The sequence below is a fragment of the Capra hircus genome, chromosome 24 (genome assembly GCF_001704415.2).
Source record: "Capra hircus breed San Clemente chromosome 24, ASM170441v1, whole genome shotgun sequence".
Lineage (NCBI taxonomy): Eukaryota > Metazoa > Chordata > Mammalia > Artiodactyla > Bovidae > Capra > Capra hircus.
The window spans coordinates 22439461-22455697 of NC_030831.1; the positions used below are offsets into that span (position 1 = coordinate 22439461).

Consider the following 16237-nt stretch of genomic DNA (forward strand, 5'->3'; position numbering starts at 1 on the left):
ATCAAATGTAAATGAAACAGGGTTTTTGAAAGTTGTAAAGGATTACACAAATGTTAGTTATTTTTTTCCAACATTTGGAATTTGGGGAAGAAAAGAGAGAAGAGGAAGAGAAAAAAGGAGAGGGAGTATGGATTTTTGATGTTAATCATAACAAGGCTTTCGATGAGCAGCAGAATAGTATCTAATCTTTAAAAAAATTGCATCCTCAAAGGCAGGAAAAGGTGAAATATTTGACCTCAATTGCTTGATCCTCAATCAGCAGTCCAAGCTTCACACTCCAAACACTGACTTGTCTTTCTTAGACTAATCTCATGTTGTTTTAGGAAACATTCAAAGAACAAAATACACAAGATATAGTGTTTTTAAAAACATTTTTTAATGAAGAAATAATTCCATTCCAAAATATAGACACACAATTAAATAGTTTAATCACTTCAAAATATAACATGTCCCCAGGAGGTTCCAACACACACACAGACACACAAAACAATACTTAACAGCAATACAAAAAACCCATACAATAGTAGTTTTGTTACATACCCATGAATGTTGTGAAATCTTTAGTGTCTCTGAATTGGTTACTTCAAATGGCATCAAATTACAGTAGTCATAATTAAAAATGTCTTAGAGTTAATTAGCTTCAGGATATGATACCTCTGATTTTCTTTTTTCCCCTCTTTTTGGTTCAAAGGTAAAAATGCCCTTTCTTCTGAGGACATGGAGTTGTTTGTGCGGAATCGAACCAAGGTGACTGCAGCAACCAAAGGCTGCTGGATTTACAACGCCTACCTACAGTTAACAGCCAAGAACTAATAAGGGTGGACAAAGATGATCAAAATAAAAGCAGACATCAGTGCTAAATTATGAGGCAACAGTTTGGCTCATGCATATAAGAAAATACATAGTATATCACAACAAAGGCCACACTCTTATGTAGTTCAGTTCACATTACTACTTACAAATGAACCTTCCCTGTCTTTTAGTAGATCTCTTGAGAATCCATTTTTCACAATCTCCAGCACATCTCCCTCTGACCAACCACATTTATCCCGACTTCCGTCCTGACCAACCACAACTGATTCCTGAATCCCCTACAGTAGATTTCACCCTCCTCCCTCCCTCCATTCACATGGTGCTGTGGGGGAGGGTTGGCTGTGTTAGACCAGTGCTCATTAATAGGGCATCACCTCTAATGGAGATGGATGTGCAATTCATTGTGGAACAAGAAAGAAACACCCTGGCCAGACAGAACTGTACCTAATGGACAGGACAGGTGTCACCTGCTGGGTTTGCACTTAGAACAGGCCCCAAAAGTAGATTTGGAGAGCCAAGGAAAGAAACCCGCCCCAAAACACGAAAACCCAAAATAACGCACGCCATTTTGTCTCGTTTACAGGACAGGGGTGCTTGAGTCTGGTCTCAGGGCTGACGTGGAGCTAAGAGAAAGAAAAGGTGGCTGGTTAGTCAGGAATCGGTCATTGGCAGCAGTTTCCAGAGTCCTTGCAACGACTTCATAAGATGGGATCGACAACCGTGTGATGGAATTGAACACTGTGATGCAGGAAGGTTACCCACAGAACGGTCCAAACCTTAGACAAACACTATGATGCAGAAACACAAAATGATAACATCTGTCAGCTCGGTCCAGGTAGTGGCTGAATGCCACCTGCAGGGTCAGGGTTCTGAGACTGAGAACTGCCCAGCTTTGATTCAGAGCTGACAGCCATGTAGGTAGCTGGGATGTAGTGGTTTTAGGTACTGAGTATGAGGCACCAGTGGCCACCTGCTCCATCTAGAGAGGTATGGGTTCACAGAGGATGGGCAGAGGGAAGGAGATGAACATTAAGATACACCAACAAAACCTGCAATAACATCCCTCTGTGCAAAGAAATCTGAGAACTGTGCAGTTGTGTCCCTTTGGTGTCAGCCTGTTCTCAGGGGCATTTGTCAGGCTGGCTTTCCAGGGGAAAATGATTAGTACATGAAGGGGCAGAATGAGCTCCTTGCTAATGCCAACCGAGAGCTTTACTGACCCCAAGGCAAGTAATTTTGTTCCCGAGGGCAGTCAAGGAGGTGGTGTCTGACCCAACACAGAGATGGGAGCAACTGAGAGCCCTCTGAAAAGGAAGAAGGAAGAAGTTGGGATGTCACTTCTCAGCGGGGCACCCACCAACTACCGACTCTGTCGGGTGGGAGAAAGCTTCTGCCAACCCTGGAAGCAAAATTGAATCACTCAAACTTTGATGATGACTCAGAACCTTTCTTACTTATTCTGAGTAAGGCCTTTTCAGAGATTTTATTACACAACTTTCTTCTAAAGCAGTGGTTCTTCAGCTTCTGCATGCATCAGAATCACCTGGAAGGTTCAAACACAGATGACGGGGCCCCAACCCCAGAATTTCTGACTCAGTAGGGCTAGGGTTAGGGCCTGAGAATCTGCATTTCTAATAAATTCCCCAGGTAATGCTGGTGCTGCTGGTCCAGGGACCACATTTCAAGAACCACTGTTATAGAATGATGTTCTCTTCTTTTAAATGAGAAACAGGAATCCAGAGAAGCTGCCTATTTAAGGATAATGCATCTACTGTGTTGCAGGATTTTTATTTCATCAAATCTTGAAACAAAGTAGAAGATTATTTTTTTCATTTCCCCAGAATCCCCAAGGGAGGTCTTTGGTGCTCCCCAAAGATAGCCCTCAGAAAGGACCATCAACAGAGTCATTCATTCTCCCTTCCTTGACAGTTCTTTTGCACATCAGCTTTTCACAGAGTGCAAGATCCCAGCTCCACTTAGGAAAGCCTGTTTCCTCTCACGTGACCACAGGAGGCTGCATGCAGAACACCAGGTAGCCAGCTAAGGCAAAACACATTCAGAAAGAAAAGGAGAGTGAACGTTTGCAAGCGCACTTTAAGCCTGTACATTTAAAGCTGAAAGGCCTCCAAACGACCTGATGGGGAACTGGCGGATGAGCGGTGCTGTTAGAAACATGCTCCCTAAAGCTAAACCGAAAGGAACCAGCCGTGGAAGAGCAGAGATAACTTGAGTCCACTGGGGGGATCTTATGGCACCTGTGGTTTATAAACAGCTTTAGTAACGAGTATTTCAAAACAGAGTTCACAGTTTTTAAGAAGATCTGTGCTGATTTTAAAAACTAGATTCTATATAATTTGAATGTTGCCTTTTTTTGGAATATGATCTCTATTTGGAAAAAAAAAATATTTACACTAAATTCTATGGCTGATTGGTTAAGAGTATCTTGAAAGAAAACAACCCCAAGTTGGAAAGAAGCTGCAGAGATTGGATTCTCCTGGTGGGTTTGGTTCAAGCCTCTGTTCTCAGAGACTTGGAGACAAGTGCAGAATATGCAGGCCAAGGACCCTTCTTGGCTTTGGGGCTCTGAGTCTGTACCCTCAGGAACCAAATCCTTCGGGCTCAGTGAATAACTGTAAGTGGTTGTTTTATTTTCCAGTTGCTGTGGAAAAAAAAAATTTACAGTGTATATAATCAACTGTTTTGCTAAAATCTCAGAGAATTCAGAAATGAAACTCCTAGCTATAAACAGTGTTAGTAATGTCGCTGTAAACTGACCAGGTTCAAATATCATGTGCAAAGGTAAGATGCTCGTTAATACTGCCATTGCCAGTAACAGCAGCATGGGATTTCAGCCTGTGTTTTCATTTCGAGGGATGAGCCATGTTATAGAAGATGTAGCTGATAAGTTAGCTTTGAACAGAAGTCTTATTTTTGTTTTTTTCCTTCTCAAAACACACGTCTATGAACTACAAAACTTAGAACAAAAAGTTAGCTGCACTATAGTCGGCAGAACACAGTCTTTAGGGGGCGGGGGTCTGTCGGGAGCGGCTGCATGTGGTGGGTCCTCTCTTCCATGAGCTGAGGCTGCTGCCAGGCTGCCGTCTTCTCCTCTGGGGGTGCAGCTCTGTCCTTCATCACCAGCTCTCCTGTTACTTGCATCTGTCTGACTATAGCTTGCCTGGGAATAAGCAATGTGTAATTTCTTTTTTAAAGATAGAAACTGTTCTCTAGAGTTATGAAGCTTAGAATCCTCCCTTTCCCCCACCCCGAAACACACACACACACACACACACACACACACACACACACTCCTTTCTTCCTCTGACAATCAGGAATGACCGTCTTGGGACACTGGGCTACTGCACCTTCTGATGGAAGAGAGGACAAGAATCTCCATGCTGAGACTCCTGCCTAGTGGGCACCTAAGGCATCTGGAAGATTCAAGCAACATAAACAGAAATATCTGTGTTGTCCTTTGGACAAGGACATGAAAGCACTGACTCACCATCAGAATGCCTTGCTAATTTTTTTTTTCCATGCTAATTTAAAAAAAAATCCACCTTTGATCTTCCATCCTCTAATTTCTGAAGTTAGGATGTGGCTGGCCAAGGTGAGTGGAGTATCATGTGGCCAGAGGGATGGAAAAGGAACCAACCTAAGATTTGAGTGGGCCAAAATGGAACCATGGTGGACTCTAATTCGGGTGCTAAGTGTTATGTGTATTGTTTCTTCCCACGTGGCTAGCTGAAAAGCAATAAAACAGGTTTCTCTGGATTAACTCTTGTTAATGTGTTGGTAAGCACATATTTATCTTCAGAGGCCTAAGGATTTTCTTGAGCAGAGGATGGGTCTTCCATGTCTCTGGTGTTTCACCTTTTGCCCCTTAGTCATGTAGGGCTCCGGAGAAGGCAATGGCACCCCACTCCAGTACTCTTGCCTGGAGAATCCCATGGGCGGAGGAGCCTGGTGGGCTGCAGTGCATGGTGTTGCTATGAGTTGGACATGACTGAGCGACTTCACTTTCACTTTTCACTTTCATGCATTGGAAGAGGAAATGGCAACCCACTCCAGTATTCTTGCCTGGAGAATCCCAGGGAGGGGGGAGCCTGGTGGGCTGCTGTCTATGGGGTCGCACAGAGTGGGACACGACTGACGTGACTTAGCAGCAGCAGCATGTAGTGCTCTACTTCGTGGATGCCTAATTGACTCTGAGCTGATGAAATCGACTTTAGGACCCTTGCAGAAGAGATGCATGTATTTGAGGATAATTTCTGGTCTTGTAGTATAGCCAGAAAGTTCAAGTGAATAGATTTCAACAAATAACTGTTCTACAATTTCAGCTGTCTTTCTGGGTTTCATCAAGAAAAATTACAGTAGGGTAGAACTAGCTTCAAGGATGAAAAGCTACTAGTTCCTGCAGTGTTCCTGATCTTAAATTAATTTTGTCTGACTTGGTGATTTGGTGACAGACTGGTTTATATTTAGAATCCTGTGCAAGGCTGCTAGGTAGGTAAGGATGCGGTAAGCAGCAGAGGTCACAACTGTTTTAAGTTTTATTGGAAATAAAATTTGAAACAGAAGATTAAAATCTTTGGCATTTATGGACAAGAACCAAATACTGCATTTTATCTTGGTTTATGTCCAGGGCTGGGGTTTCCACTGTGGCTCAGTAGTAAAGAATCTCCCTGCCAACGCAGGAGACATGGGTTTGATCCCAGGGTTTGGAAGATCCCCTGGAGAAGGAAATGGCAACTCCACTGAAAAAGCTCATGGACAGAGGAGCCTGGCAGGCTACAGTCCATGGGTGACAAAAGAATTGGACATGAGTTAGCAACTAAATAAAAAATGTCAAAGGCATTTTATTAGGCTTTTTAAAGAAGTATATTTTTTATAAGAACTACCTGCTGATGTTTAAATAATGTGTGTAACAAAAATGATCAAACTGCTAGAGTTCAGAGAAAGAAAATGCTATGAAAGGAAACATCTTGCTCCTCTGGGAAAGTAACTGGAGTGAATATTTTCAGAAATTGCCCTTGGGTACTTTTTCACTATAGTCATGATGAATCAGGAGAACTTGTGGGTAGTAGTCTCAAGTCCAATGGAGACAGACTAAAATGTATTCAATAAGATCTCTCCTTTTATACCAAAAGGACCTCACAGCTCAAAAAATATATTTCATAACAATTACACCTTGATTTTTACTTGCTTCATCTTAACCTGAGGACCGAGACAGGAGGTCAGCAGTGTTTCAGCTAGAATGTATTCATTACTAATTGATACATCATATAGAAGACATATATTCCTTTTTCAGCTTAGCAGCCAGGGTTGAGTTTCCTTTCAACTGCACTGTAGACTTATGAGATTCCATGGGTGGGAATAGACGGAAGAACTAAAGTAGTCACAAGTCCTTGGTCTTATGCAGTCGTGACTGTGAGAGGTGTATTAGCTTTGAATTACAATGTGGGACATCTAAATGGCCATGAGCTGGAGCCAGAGAAACCATCAGACTCGTGGGACAGTGTAGCTGAAGGTGTGTCAAATCGCACAGAGCCGAATTCCAACCTTATTCACCCAAGTAGAGAGAGCAAGCTAGTTCTGAGTCTTCGGGGTTCTCATACACTCACATAATAATCATTGTCACTCCCAGGGACTGAACTGCTTCTAAAGCACTGAGCAGAGGGTTAGACATGTACGTGTGTGCTCAGAATGAAATGATAGTGTGTCTGCCACTAGGTTAAGCTGTAACTTGGTGTATCCCAGGGCGTACAACTCCTCTATGAGGTAGGTATTATGATACATGTTGTACAGTGGGAACAGAGGCTCATAGAAGTCAAAGCAATTTTTCAAATATTATGCTGCTAGGATTTGATGGAACTCATTTTTAAAATCAGTCTGTTAGAGTCCAGATCCTAAGCTTCAGACAACAATAGTCAAGTGGTTCTTGCCAATCAAATGCTAGTCTCTTTAAATTAAAAAAACAAACAAACAAAAACTACTGAGAATTTCCCATGTATTTAGGTAAATCTCTGAAGGTGGGGGATCACAAGCCCCAGAAAAGGTATTTTAAATTAATTTATATCTTGCTGAAATCCATGATGGGTGTGAATCAGCTGTTCCAAAAGCGTAAGGCTGTGGAAGCTTCCCTCTGCGCTTTGCTTCTTTCATTTTCTTTAGTAATTCATGTTCTTGATTTCACTGGTTAAGGTGCACACTTTGATCTTTTGGGCCTGAAGTGCAGCAGGACTAAGGAGCTGACTCATTTCTGCAAGTGCTGAGCAAGCTTGCATTTTTCTCTCTCAAGTGCCAGAGAGGTTGAAACTTTGGATGCAGTTATGGATCAGCAAATTGGCTTTATAGCCGCACATTTACGGGGCATCTTTGGGTTATAGAAATTCCTCTGCCAGTTTTCCTAATTTATAGAGTAAAAAGTGAACTCCCAAGGTTGTCTGCCAAATCACACTGGACTAGAAAGATATGTTTCATGGCCCAGGATGATTCTTTGCTGTCAGCAGGGGGAGAGGATAGTATACCATAGAAAAAACGTAAGAGATAGTGATTGTGCATGTAGGTTACAAGTGATCAGAATCCAAGGTACAGTGACCACATTTCCTCCTAAATAAGTGGATACTTACTTGAGAGGAGAGTGATAAAAGGATATTGCATTCAACCTTGCAAGCTGACCTGCGGGTGACAAAGGATACAAACGAGAAAGGTGACATGTCAAGTCTGTGATGCAGTCAAGCTGGTGAATTATTTGGTGGGAAGCCATGCAGAAAGATAGATAGACAGACAGACAGAGAGAAGCCAGGGAATGAAAGTAACGTTCTGACCCATCCAACAGCTTATAGAGCAGTCAAGGAAAAACCACTTCAACCTTCTCCAGGGCATAAAACACATGGACCCGTAACAATCTCTTTGCCCTTTTCTTTGTCTTTTCTTTGAAGTCACTGGTTGTGGTGAGGAAAGGAGAGAGAGAGAGAGAAAGAGCTTGAAATCTGCCAGAGATGGCAGGAACTCCAATGGAAGCTGAGGCTGTTAATAGGATTTCCTTTCATTTTGCTTGTATCAGGTTAAATCTCTAGTTCATTGAAATAAATAAAAATCTAATATCTTATATGAAATGACTCCTTTTCTTAAAAAAAAAAAAATTAGAAATTTCAATTACGGTTGATCACCAAAATCCAGACACTAGTGTGGGCTCCCAGAGGGAGGTCTAATAGGCGCCTCTAACAACATGAACCATAATATTGATTATTTAGCCACCTCTCTCTCTCCTTCTGTGCAGCAGGGCCAAAAGGAGATATATGTAGGAATGCCACCCCTCAGAGTTCCCAGAGACACCCTGGGGCTTCATCCGGGCAAATTTCCTCCTGTGGACAGGCCATAGAAGTTGCAAAGAAAAATGTCCTCCCTGGTGTGCACTCGAGGCAAGTCTGATTATGCAGGATTCAAATACGGCTTTACATATCTGGTCACTCTTTGTTTACCTAGGCCTACATTCTGAAGTTATTTGGAAACACAACTGTTTTGGAACATTCCAAAGAGGCGAAACTTCTGTTTCATATTGTCAAGGTGGGGTTAGTAGGCTTCCCTCTTGCTCTGTTCTTCTTGGGAAAATATTTCCAAGCAATCTACAGATGTATGAGTAGTAGATAACTTATTTTATCTGCTATTCTTTCTTCCAATAACAGAGTAAGAGAAGCTACTGCTTCTAAGATGGTGGAAAAAACTTATCTGGATATTGGACAGAAAGCCTGACCTGATAAAAATAATCCACCAGGGCCTGGTGAGGGGCAGTGGGTCTCAACCATCCAAATACCCTTGTCCTCCCAGAACCCCAGCAAGACGCAGGGAGGGGAAACATACAAGGTAAATAAACGGGGCAGTAGAACAATCTCCATGGGGAAAATGCATCCCCGTAAGGATAACATTATTCCCCATCGCATGTGTTATGTCAGATGAATTCTCACATGGATTATCATGCTATCCAGGATATATGACAATCTGTCCAGCCACACCCTGCTGAATGGGGGCCTGCAGTTCCCCCAACATGTCTAGCTGAAGTTTGTCACTCTTTAACTTCTTAACATTTGATACGAGGCAGGCAGGGAGGGAAGTTGAGGACAAGTGGTTCAAGGACAGAGGTATACTTATGCTTAGTCAATTTCCTGGTGCCCTGTGGCCCACCCAAGGGCATAGAATCCCAGAGTATTCATGAGGGACTGGTTCCAGGATACCCCCATCCTGTAGATGCCAGCATCCATGGATACTCAAAGTCCCTTCCAGTTGAACCTCAGTACCCACAGATTCTGAATCTGCTGATATGGACAGCCAGCTGTATCTTTTCTTAAAAAGGGTTTTCCTAATGATCTTGGAGGGTCATGAACTATTCATCACCATGGAAGGCCTCTTTTCATTTTCCAGCTCAGAATTTATAGGAAAACATGGTGAGTGACAGCTATAAGAAGCATTAAAACTTTCCCTGTCTTAGAATTCATGGGCTAAGGAGTACTGTCAGAATATTCCAGAAAGGGAGGGTGGAAGGAAGGAGAAGGCACCAAGTTTTGGGATAATGTGAAAGATCCAGCCGCCGAGGGGCGGGGGCCGAAGTGGTGGGTGGTGTGGGGTGGGCTCTCGGTACCTGGTAGGCTTCATCCTGTAGCTTCTGTTTTAGGTATTCCTCCATCTTCAGCTCGTTCTCCAGCTGCCGGACGGAGTCATCTTCATAGTTCTCATCCTCTGGCCGCATGTAGGGGTCCCCGTCTTCTGTAACCCTGGGAGTCAACCACAGAGGGTGTTTTGGAGCAAATCTTAAAAGGCAAATATGAGTGGAATCCCTGTATTACCTGCTGTTCTGGGGGCACGTTTATTTTGTCTCTAATTCACTTCTTTGCTTCGATTTACTTCAATTTAGGATTTTCTTTGACATGATGAAAAAAACTTGAAAGACGCTTTGGAAGTTTGGAGAAATATATGATCAAGTTGTTCTCATAGGCAGTTTTTCTATGTCACCTGTTTTCCTAGAGTTTCCTGGAATGAGTTGCCCTTTAAATGTTTGCCATTCTTAAAAAAAAAAAGCAGGCTTATCTTTTGAGAGGATACAGTTTTCCCAATTTGGGGGCTTAAAAAAATGGAGTCCAAGAACACTTTCTATAAGGAAAGTGAGCCCTCTAGTGAAATAATGTCTAAGAATATTTGTTTGTAATTTAATTCTCTTTGTGTTCTGCATGTATATAGGCCCATGCACTCATGTGCTGTATTTTTATGGTAGAATCAAGACTCAGAATATCAACCAATCAATGTCAGGGAGACTAATATTCTAACCCACAGCTCTTGATCTTAAAGATGTATACTCTCTCTGACTTTAAGAAATCCATTTAAATTGTCCAATTCCATCATGAAACAAATGGATAAGAATGATCTCATTCGCTAATGTGTGACTCTTCATCTATTCATCCAAGAATATATAAAGTTCTTCCTGGGACTGAATATAAATTTACCGCCTAAATCATATGGCTAAAATATTCTCAGGCTAAAACACAGTACATGCTTAGATAGTACAGATATTAAAATATCCCCTAAAATGAAAAAGAGTGGTCAAGTAGAAGTTTCTGGGTTGGAACATAAATGCCAATGTTCATGTTTATTTATATCTGTACGACATGTTCTTGTTATTTTTAGAGGTTTGGGGCCAGCCTAAATAGGTCTGCAAGGCCTCTATAAACTTTCCCTTCCCAACCCCCACAGCCCTGCCACCAGCCTGCCAGGAACGGCAGATCGGGTGGCTTTAGCTACAGTCTTGGATCTTGCGACTGGATCAAGAAAGTTTTAGGTCGCCACCATGTAAATGCTCAATTATAAAAAATCACATAGATACGTTATTTACCAGACTGAACTGATCACAGTTCACCAGTCTGAATAACAAACAAATCAAATCATTTTAAATTATAGAGGGAAGGACAAGAAAGCGAACTACAATTAAAAGCAGCAGCCTCCTGCCACATAAAATCATAACTGTTTTGTTTTGATATTATGCTCTCTGCCTTTTCACAGCTGGCTTTCAAACCATGTCTATTTATAATTTCCCATTATTACTGGTCTTTTTACTCACTCCTTGGATGGAGAGTCAAAACACCAGAAAGGCCTCTGGTTAGCTTCTTCTTTGGGTCTTTAAAACAGTTTATTTTTGTAGACTAGTCTGCAGTTTTTCTCATGTTAAGCACCACCACCCTTCTGTAGCTTTTTTAAAAGCTGCTCATCAACTCCCTTTTCCAGCTTCTGAGTGAGCCCTTATCCATATTTCTCAGAACTCCACTTATTTAACTTTCTTCATTTTAGTCTTTTCCCTCCCAAGCTGGGCTCTGCAGGTCTGTCCTTGCTTAGCCTTTGTTTCTCAGCTTTAACTTTTTCTGCCTGACTACTTTGAGCTGACCCAAGGTCCCAGTCTAGTAGGGAATGTCACTGATTCTACTGGCTCCTGTCAAGCTACAGAAACCTAATTGGGTGAAAATCTTTGCAAAATGTCTTTTGAAGGTCAGATTTATACATATTCAACAAGTCAAGCAAATTGGACTTCTTTATAATGAGATTTTTATACATTTAGTTATTCAAATCACAAGTGCATAGATGATATTTATATACTCACTTTGAACAGAGGCCTCTCTAGTATCACCAGGTCCCTTAAGAGGGAATCTAGTAAATTCGGAAGATGGGATGATTTATCTTCTGAACTAGTCTATGAGTCCTGGGATGCTGGGAGTGATTTTTGACACTATTTTGTATCTAACTGGTTGAGTGCCTTGGGTGGGCCAGGATCTCAACAGGTACTGGTTGGTTTTCATTACTGATACTCTGGAAATTGTTAGGAGGAAAAGTCACAATGAGAAATTGAAATGAAGCACCCTTCTACCTGGGCTTCCCAGGGGGCGCTAGTGGTAAAGAACCCATCTGCCAATGCAGGAGACACAACAGATGCGGGTTCGATCCCTGGGTCAGGAAGATCTCCTGGAGGAGAGCATGGCAACCCACTCCAGTATTCTTACCTGGAGAATCCCATGGACAGAGGAGCCTGGTGGGCTGCAGGCCATAGGGTCGCACAGATTCGGACATGACTGAAGTGACTTAGCACACATACCCCCTTCTACCTTTTCTGGCAGAAAAGGAAACTGCGTCATTCCTTTCCAAAATGAAAAACTAAGCAACCATGTTTTCATTTTCTCATGCTCCCTGCAGAATGTCCTGTTGCTGAAAAAACACCCCCCAGGCAGAAGATACTCACATGTCCCCACGCATGGTGCTCGGGGTAGCTCCACCATGAAGGTACCCAGGTTTTCGGGCATGGATTTGTGCTAGAAAAGCTTTTTCAGAGGTTGGTGATGGGACCAGATCTTCAAACTGAGTCCGTGCAAATTCAGAATCCACGTTACTATCAGTTTCACTTCCCACCTCTATTAGGTACAATTGAAGAAAGTAAAGAATATCTTTTAGATTTTTTAATGACCAGCCAATAAAGGGCTAGGCTTAGCAAAAACTAACCTGTGCTGTGTAAAACACTGACCAGCTACTGTACACAAGTCAAATAAGTGTTCATTTTTTTTCAAAATGAGAATTGATATTGACATGAATTACCATAAAATCAGGAAGACTCTTGAAAGTCCCTTGTACTGCAAGGAGATCCAACCAGTCCATCCTAAAGGAAATCAGTCCTGAATACTCATTGGAAGGACTGATGTTGAAGCTGAAATTCCACTATTTTGGCCACCTGATGCGAAGAACTGACTCATTTGAAAAGACCCTGATGCTGGGAAAGATTGAAGGCGGGAGGAGAAGGGGATGACAGAAGATGAGATGGTTGGATGGCATCACTGACTCAATAGACATGAGTTTGAGTAAACTCTGGGAGTTGGTGATGGACAGGTAGGCATGGCGTACTGCAGTCCATGGGGTCGCAAAGAGTTACGACTGAGCGACGGAACTGAACTGAACCATAAGATCATTTAGAATACAGTATTGTCTTTTTTGGGCTTCCCTGGTGGCTTAAATGGTAAAGAATCTGCCTGAAATATGGGAGATCTGGGTTTGATCCCTGGGTCAGGAAGATCCCCTGAAGAAGGGAATGGCAACACACTCCAGTATTCTTGCTTGGAGAATTCCATGGACACAGGAGTCTGGTGGGCTACAGTCCATGGGGTTGCAAGGAGTTGGACATGACTGAGCATCTATCACACGCACACACACACATATGCATATTGTGTTTTTTAAATCTCAATAATGTTATAAGAAATTTTTGTCTTAATAACTGACAATTCTCCAAGCATTCTGTTTTTCCCCCTCTTCATTAAAACTGTTGTTACTTTTGCTTAATATTATTGGGTTGGCCAAAAGGCTTGTTTGGGTTTGCCATGAGCTATTAGGGGAAATCTACTTTAAGGTAAGATAAACAAACCTAAAATACTACATTCCCTTAATATTTCAAAGTACTGTAAGAGTATAAACTAATAGTACTTTGAAACATCCACAATGAGAATGTCTTCATTTCATTCATCATTTGCTAGGGCAGTGGGAATATGCCACTAACCGTGATATATATATATTAACTACTGTCATTTTTATCCTATCTGGTAATCTTAATCTAAAATAACAGCAACAATTTCAATTGCTGTTATTTTAGGTTAATTTTACCATTTCATTATTTTAACTCTAATTATAGAGACTTTCAGAAATTTAAATCCAGATTTTTTTTTTTTAATGTTTAAGTTTTATTTTTACAGTTTTTGTGATCTCAACTACATGACCACAGTCCTGAAAAACAGTCATATTGCTCATAGGGCTTTCGTGAATAAATGAAATGTATTCCTAACTAGCAAGATATTTATTTGTGTATTAACACTGTTAAATTTTTTAAAACTCAGTATTATTAGGATAAAGAATACTGCAATTTTATGCTATATATTTTCTGGGAAGATCTTTCTTTGGTGATATTGCAAAGGTGAATTTCAGTTTGTTGTTGTTTAGCGGCTAAGTCACGTCCAGCTCTTTTGCGACCCTATGGACTATAGCCCACCAGGCTCCTCTGTCCATGGGATCTCCCAGGCAAGAATACTGGAGTAGGTTGCCATTTCCTTCTCCAGGGCATCTTCTTCTCCCAGGGATCAAACCCTTGTCTCCTGCATTGGTGGGCAGGTTCTATACCACTGAGCCACTTAGGAAGCCCAAATTTCAGTTTAGCTTCATTCAAATAGCCATGCATTCCAAATTAACAGGGTCTAAATTAGTAAATAAGACATTTGACCTTATAAACTAACTTCAGCATCATGTCAAATTGGGTCATGATATATTTAACAGTGGCTACCTTGGAATTCTGGATTTTTAAAAAATTTTATTTTTAATTGGAGGATAATTACAATATAATGCTGGTTTCTGCCATACATCAACATGAATCAGCCGCAGGCATACCCATGGGATTTTGGATTTACAAGTCAATTTTAATATTTTTCTTTATTCTTTCCTGCATTTTCAAACTTTCTGCATTAAGCATGTATTTGTAGTCTTTTCATCAGCAAAATATAAACAGTACTAAAAAATCTAATATCCCAACAAAATGCCACATAGATCTTTAAAAAATCTTTATCTACTTGACAATGAGAAGATCTCTTTTAAACAGCAAAGTTGTTTTTAATTGTAAATAACTGGAATCAACCTAAATATGAAACATTAAATGAATAGTTAAACCAGAGTAGTTTAGCTTACAGTAACTGTTATTTTCTTCTTTATACAATTCTGAGTTATTAGTTATTTTTGGAGTAATAAATAAAGTTAAGAATAGACCCTGATGTTGGGAAAGATGGAAGGCAAAAAGAGAAGGGAGTAGCAGAGGATGAGATGGTTAGACAGCATCACCAATTCAATGGACACGAATTTGAGCAAACTCTGGGAGATAGTGGATGACAGAGAGGCCCAGCGTGCTACAGTCCATGGGGTCGCAGAGAGCTGGATAAGACTTAGAGACCAAACAACAACAAATAAGGTTTGAAGATAATTCCGAAATCTCCAGAGGCCTTTCTGAAAAGTTTACCTACAAAGTTTTAATTATTAAACTCAAGATGGTCTCACATTTCTCACTCAGACAATAAACATCTTAAGATAAGAATGCACCGTTTTCAGCTAAAAAGATTGCACTTAAGTGTTTTATGAGCAGATCCCTAACAGAAGTTATGGGCCCTTCTCCAATGAGCAGACAGATAAGAGGGGACTAGGGACTTACCGGAATTTAACTCTTTCACGAGAGAGGACATGGTGTTCGTGATGGAATCTGCTGCTACTAGCAAGTCATTTCTTAAATTTCTTCTTGAGCCTTAGGAAAGAATGATAACGGGAAAAAAATTCAAAACTCTCCTTTTCCCCCAATTTTTATGCTGTTTATCACTCCCACTGAAATTCTACGGCAAGAAAACTTCCAAGACTTCTTTTCAGAAGTGCTTTGGTTCATTTCCTGAAAAAAAATTACTTTGTGTTCAGGGCAATGGCCTTTGATGTATGAAGACATGGCCACTGGTGGGGATTCATACAATTTATTGTTCAAAGTGGGACAATTTTACAAGTGAAAGGGGTGCTATTAGTATGAAGAATGAGGACTTCTCTGGTGGTCCAGTGGTTAAGACTTTGCCTTCCAATGCAGGGGGTGCGGGTTCAATCCCTGGTTGGGGATCACATGTCTCACAGCCAAAAAACCAAAACGAAACAGAAGCAATATTGTAACAAATTCAATCAAAGTTTTAAAAATGGTCCACATTAAAAAAAAAAAATCTTAAAATAAAAAAATAACAGGGTGACCTGGCACAAACAGGGATGGTTGCAGCACATGTGATCACCCTACCTAAGTATTGCCCTTACAGATGAAAAGTCTGGTTTCCCCACCGGAGCTGTGCCTTCCCAGCAGCTGCTACTGCTGGAGCCACTACCTGGGCTGAAGTGCATCAGATTCTGATCTCCAGCATCTCAGCCTCCGGCTCCCAGCAGAGCTCCCCAAACTCGCCCGACTATTTCAGGTACCTCTTGGGAATGGGAACCCTGTGCACCGAATGTCCTCAGGGGGTGGAAAAGGGGGTGAGGATTCTTACTCCTGCTGCCAAGACATGGGCAGAAGATGTATGCCAAGTACCCTGACTCGGAACTTAGGTCATATTTCTCTATGGTTGAGAAAGATTATTATAAGATTTCCATCACACTAAGGGTTCAAACGGGGGCTTCTCTGGTGGCTCAGTGGTAAAGAATCCGCCTACCAGTACAGGAAACTTGTCTTTGATCCCTGGGTTGGGAAGATCGCCTGGAGAAGGAAATGGCAACCCGCTCCTGTATTCTTGCCTGGGAAATCCCATGGACAGGGGAGTCTGCTGCGCTATAGTCCAAGGGGTCGCAAAAGAGT

At 41.5% G+C, this 16237-nt stretch overlaps 1 protein-coding gene across 15 annotated transcripts in view; it reads right to left on the bottom strand.

Moving 5' to 3' along the window:
• Window positions 355–16237, bottom strand: part of DTNA (dystrobrevin alpha) — a 437121-nt gene continuing 421238 nt past the window's right edge. For 7 of the 15 annotated variants that reach the window (XM_013974260.2, XM_013974258.2, XM_013974257.2 and 4 more), the window contains 5 exons: window positions 15077–15166; window positions 12092–12260; window positions 9455–9587; window positions 7446–7494; window positions 355–2853 (listed from right to left, as the gene is read on the bottom strand). In XM_013974260.2, coding sequence (XP_013829714.2) covers window positions 7477–7494; window positions 9455–9587; window positions 12092–12260; window positions 15077–15166 — 410 coding nt within the window. In that variant the 3' untranslated portion in view covers window positions 355–2853; window positions 7446–7476. Of the gene's footprint in view, window positions 3992–7445; window positions 7495–9454; window positions 9588–12091; window positions 12261–15076; window positions 15167–16237 lie in introns of all 15 variants that reach the window. The other 8 variants (XM_005696995.3, XM_005696990.3, XM_013974250.2 and 5 more) reach the window with 5 other exon arrangements.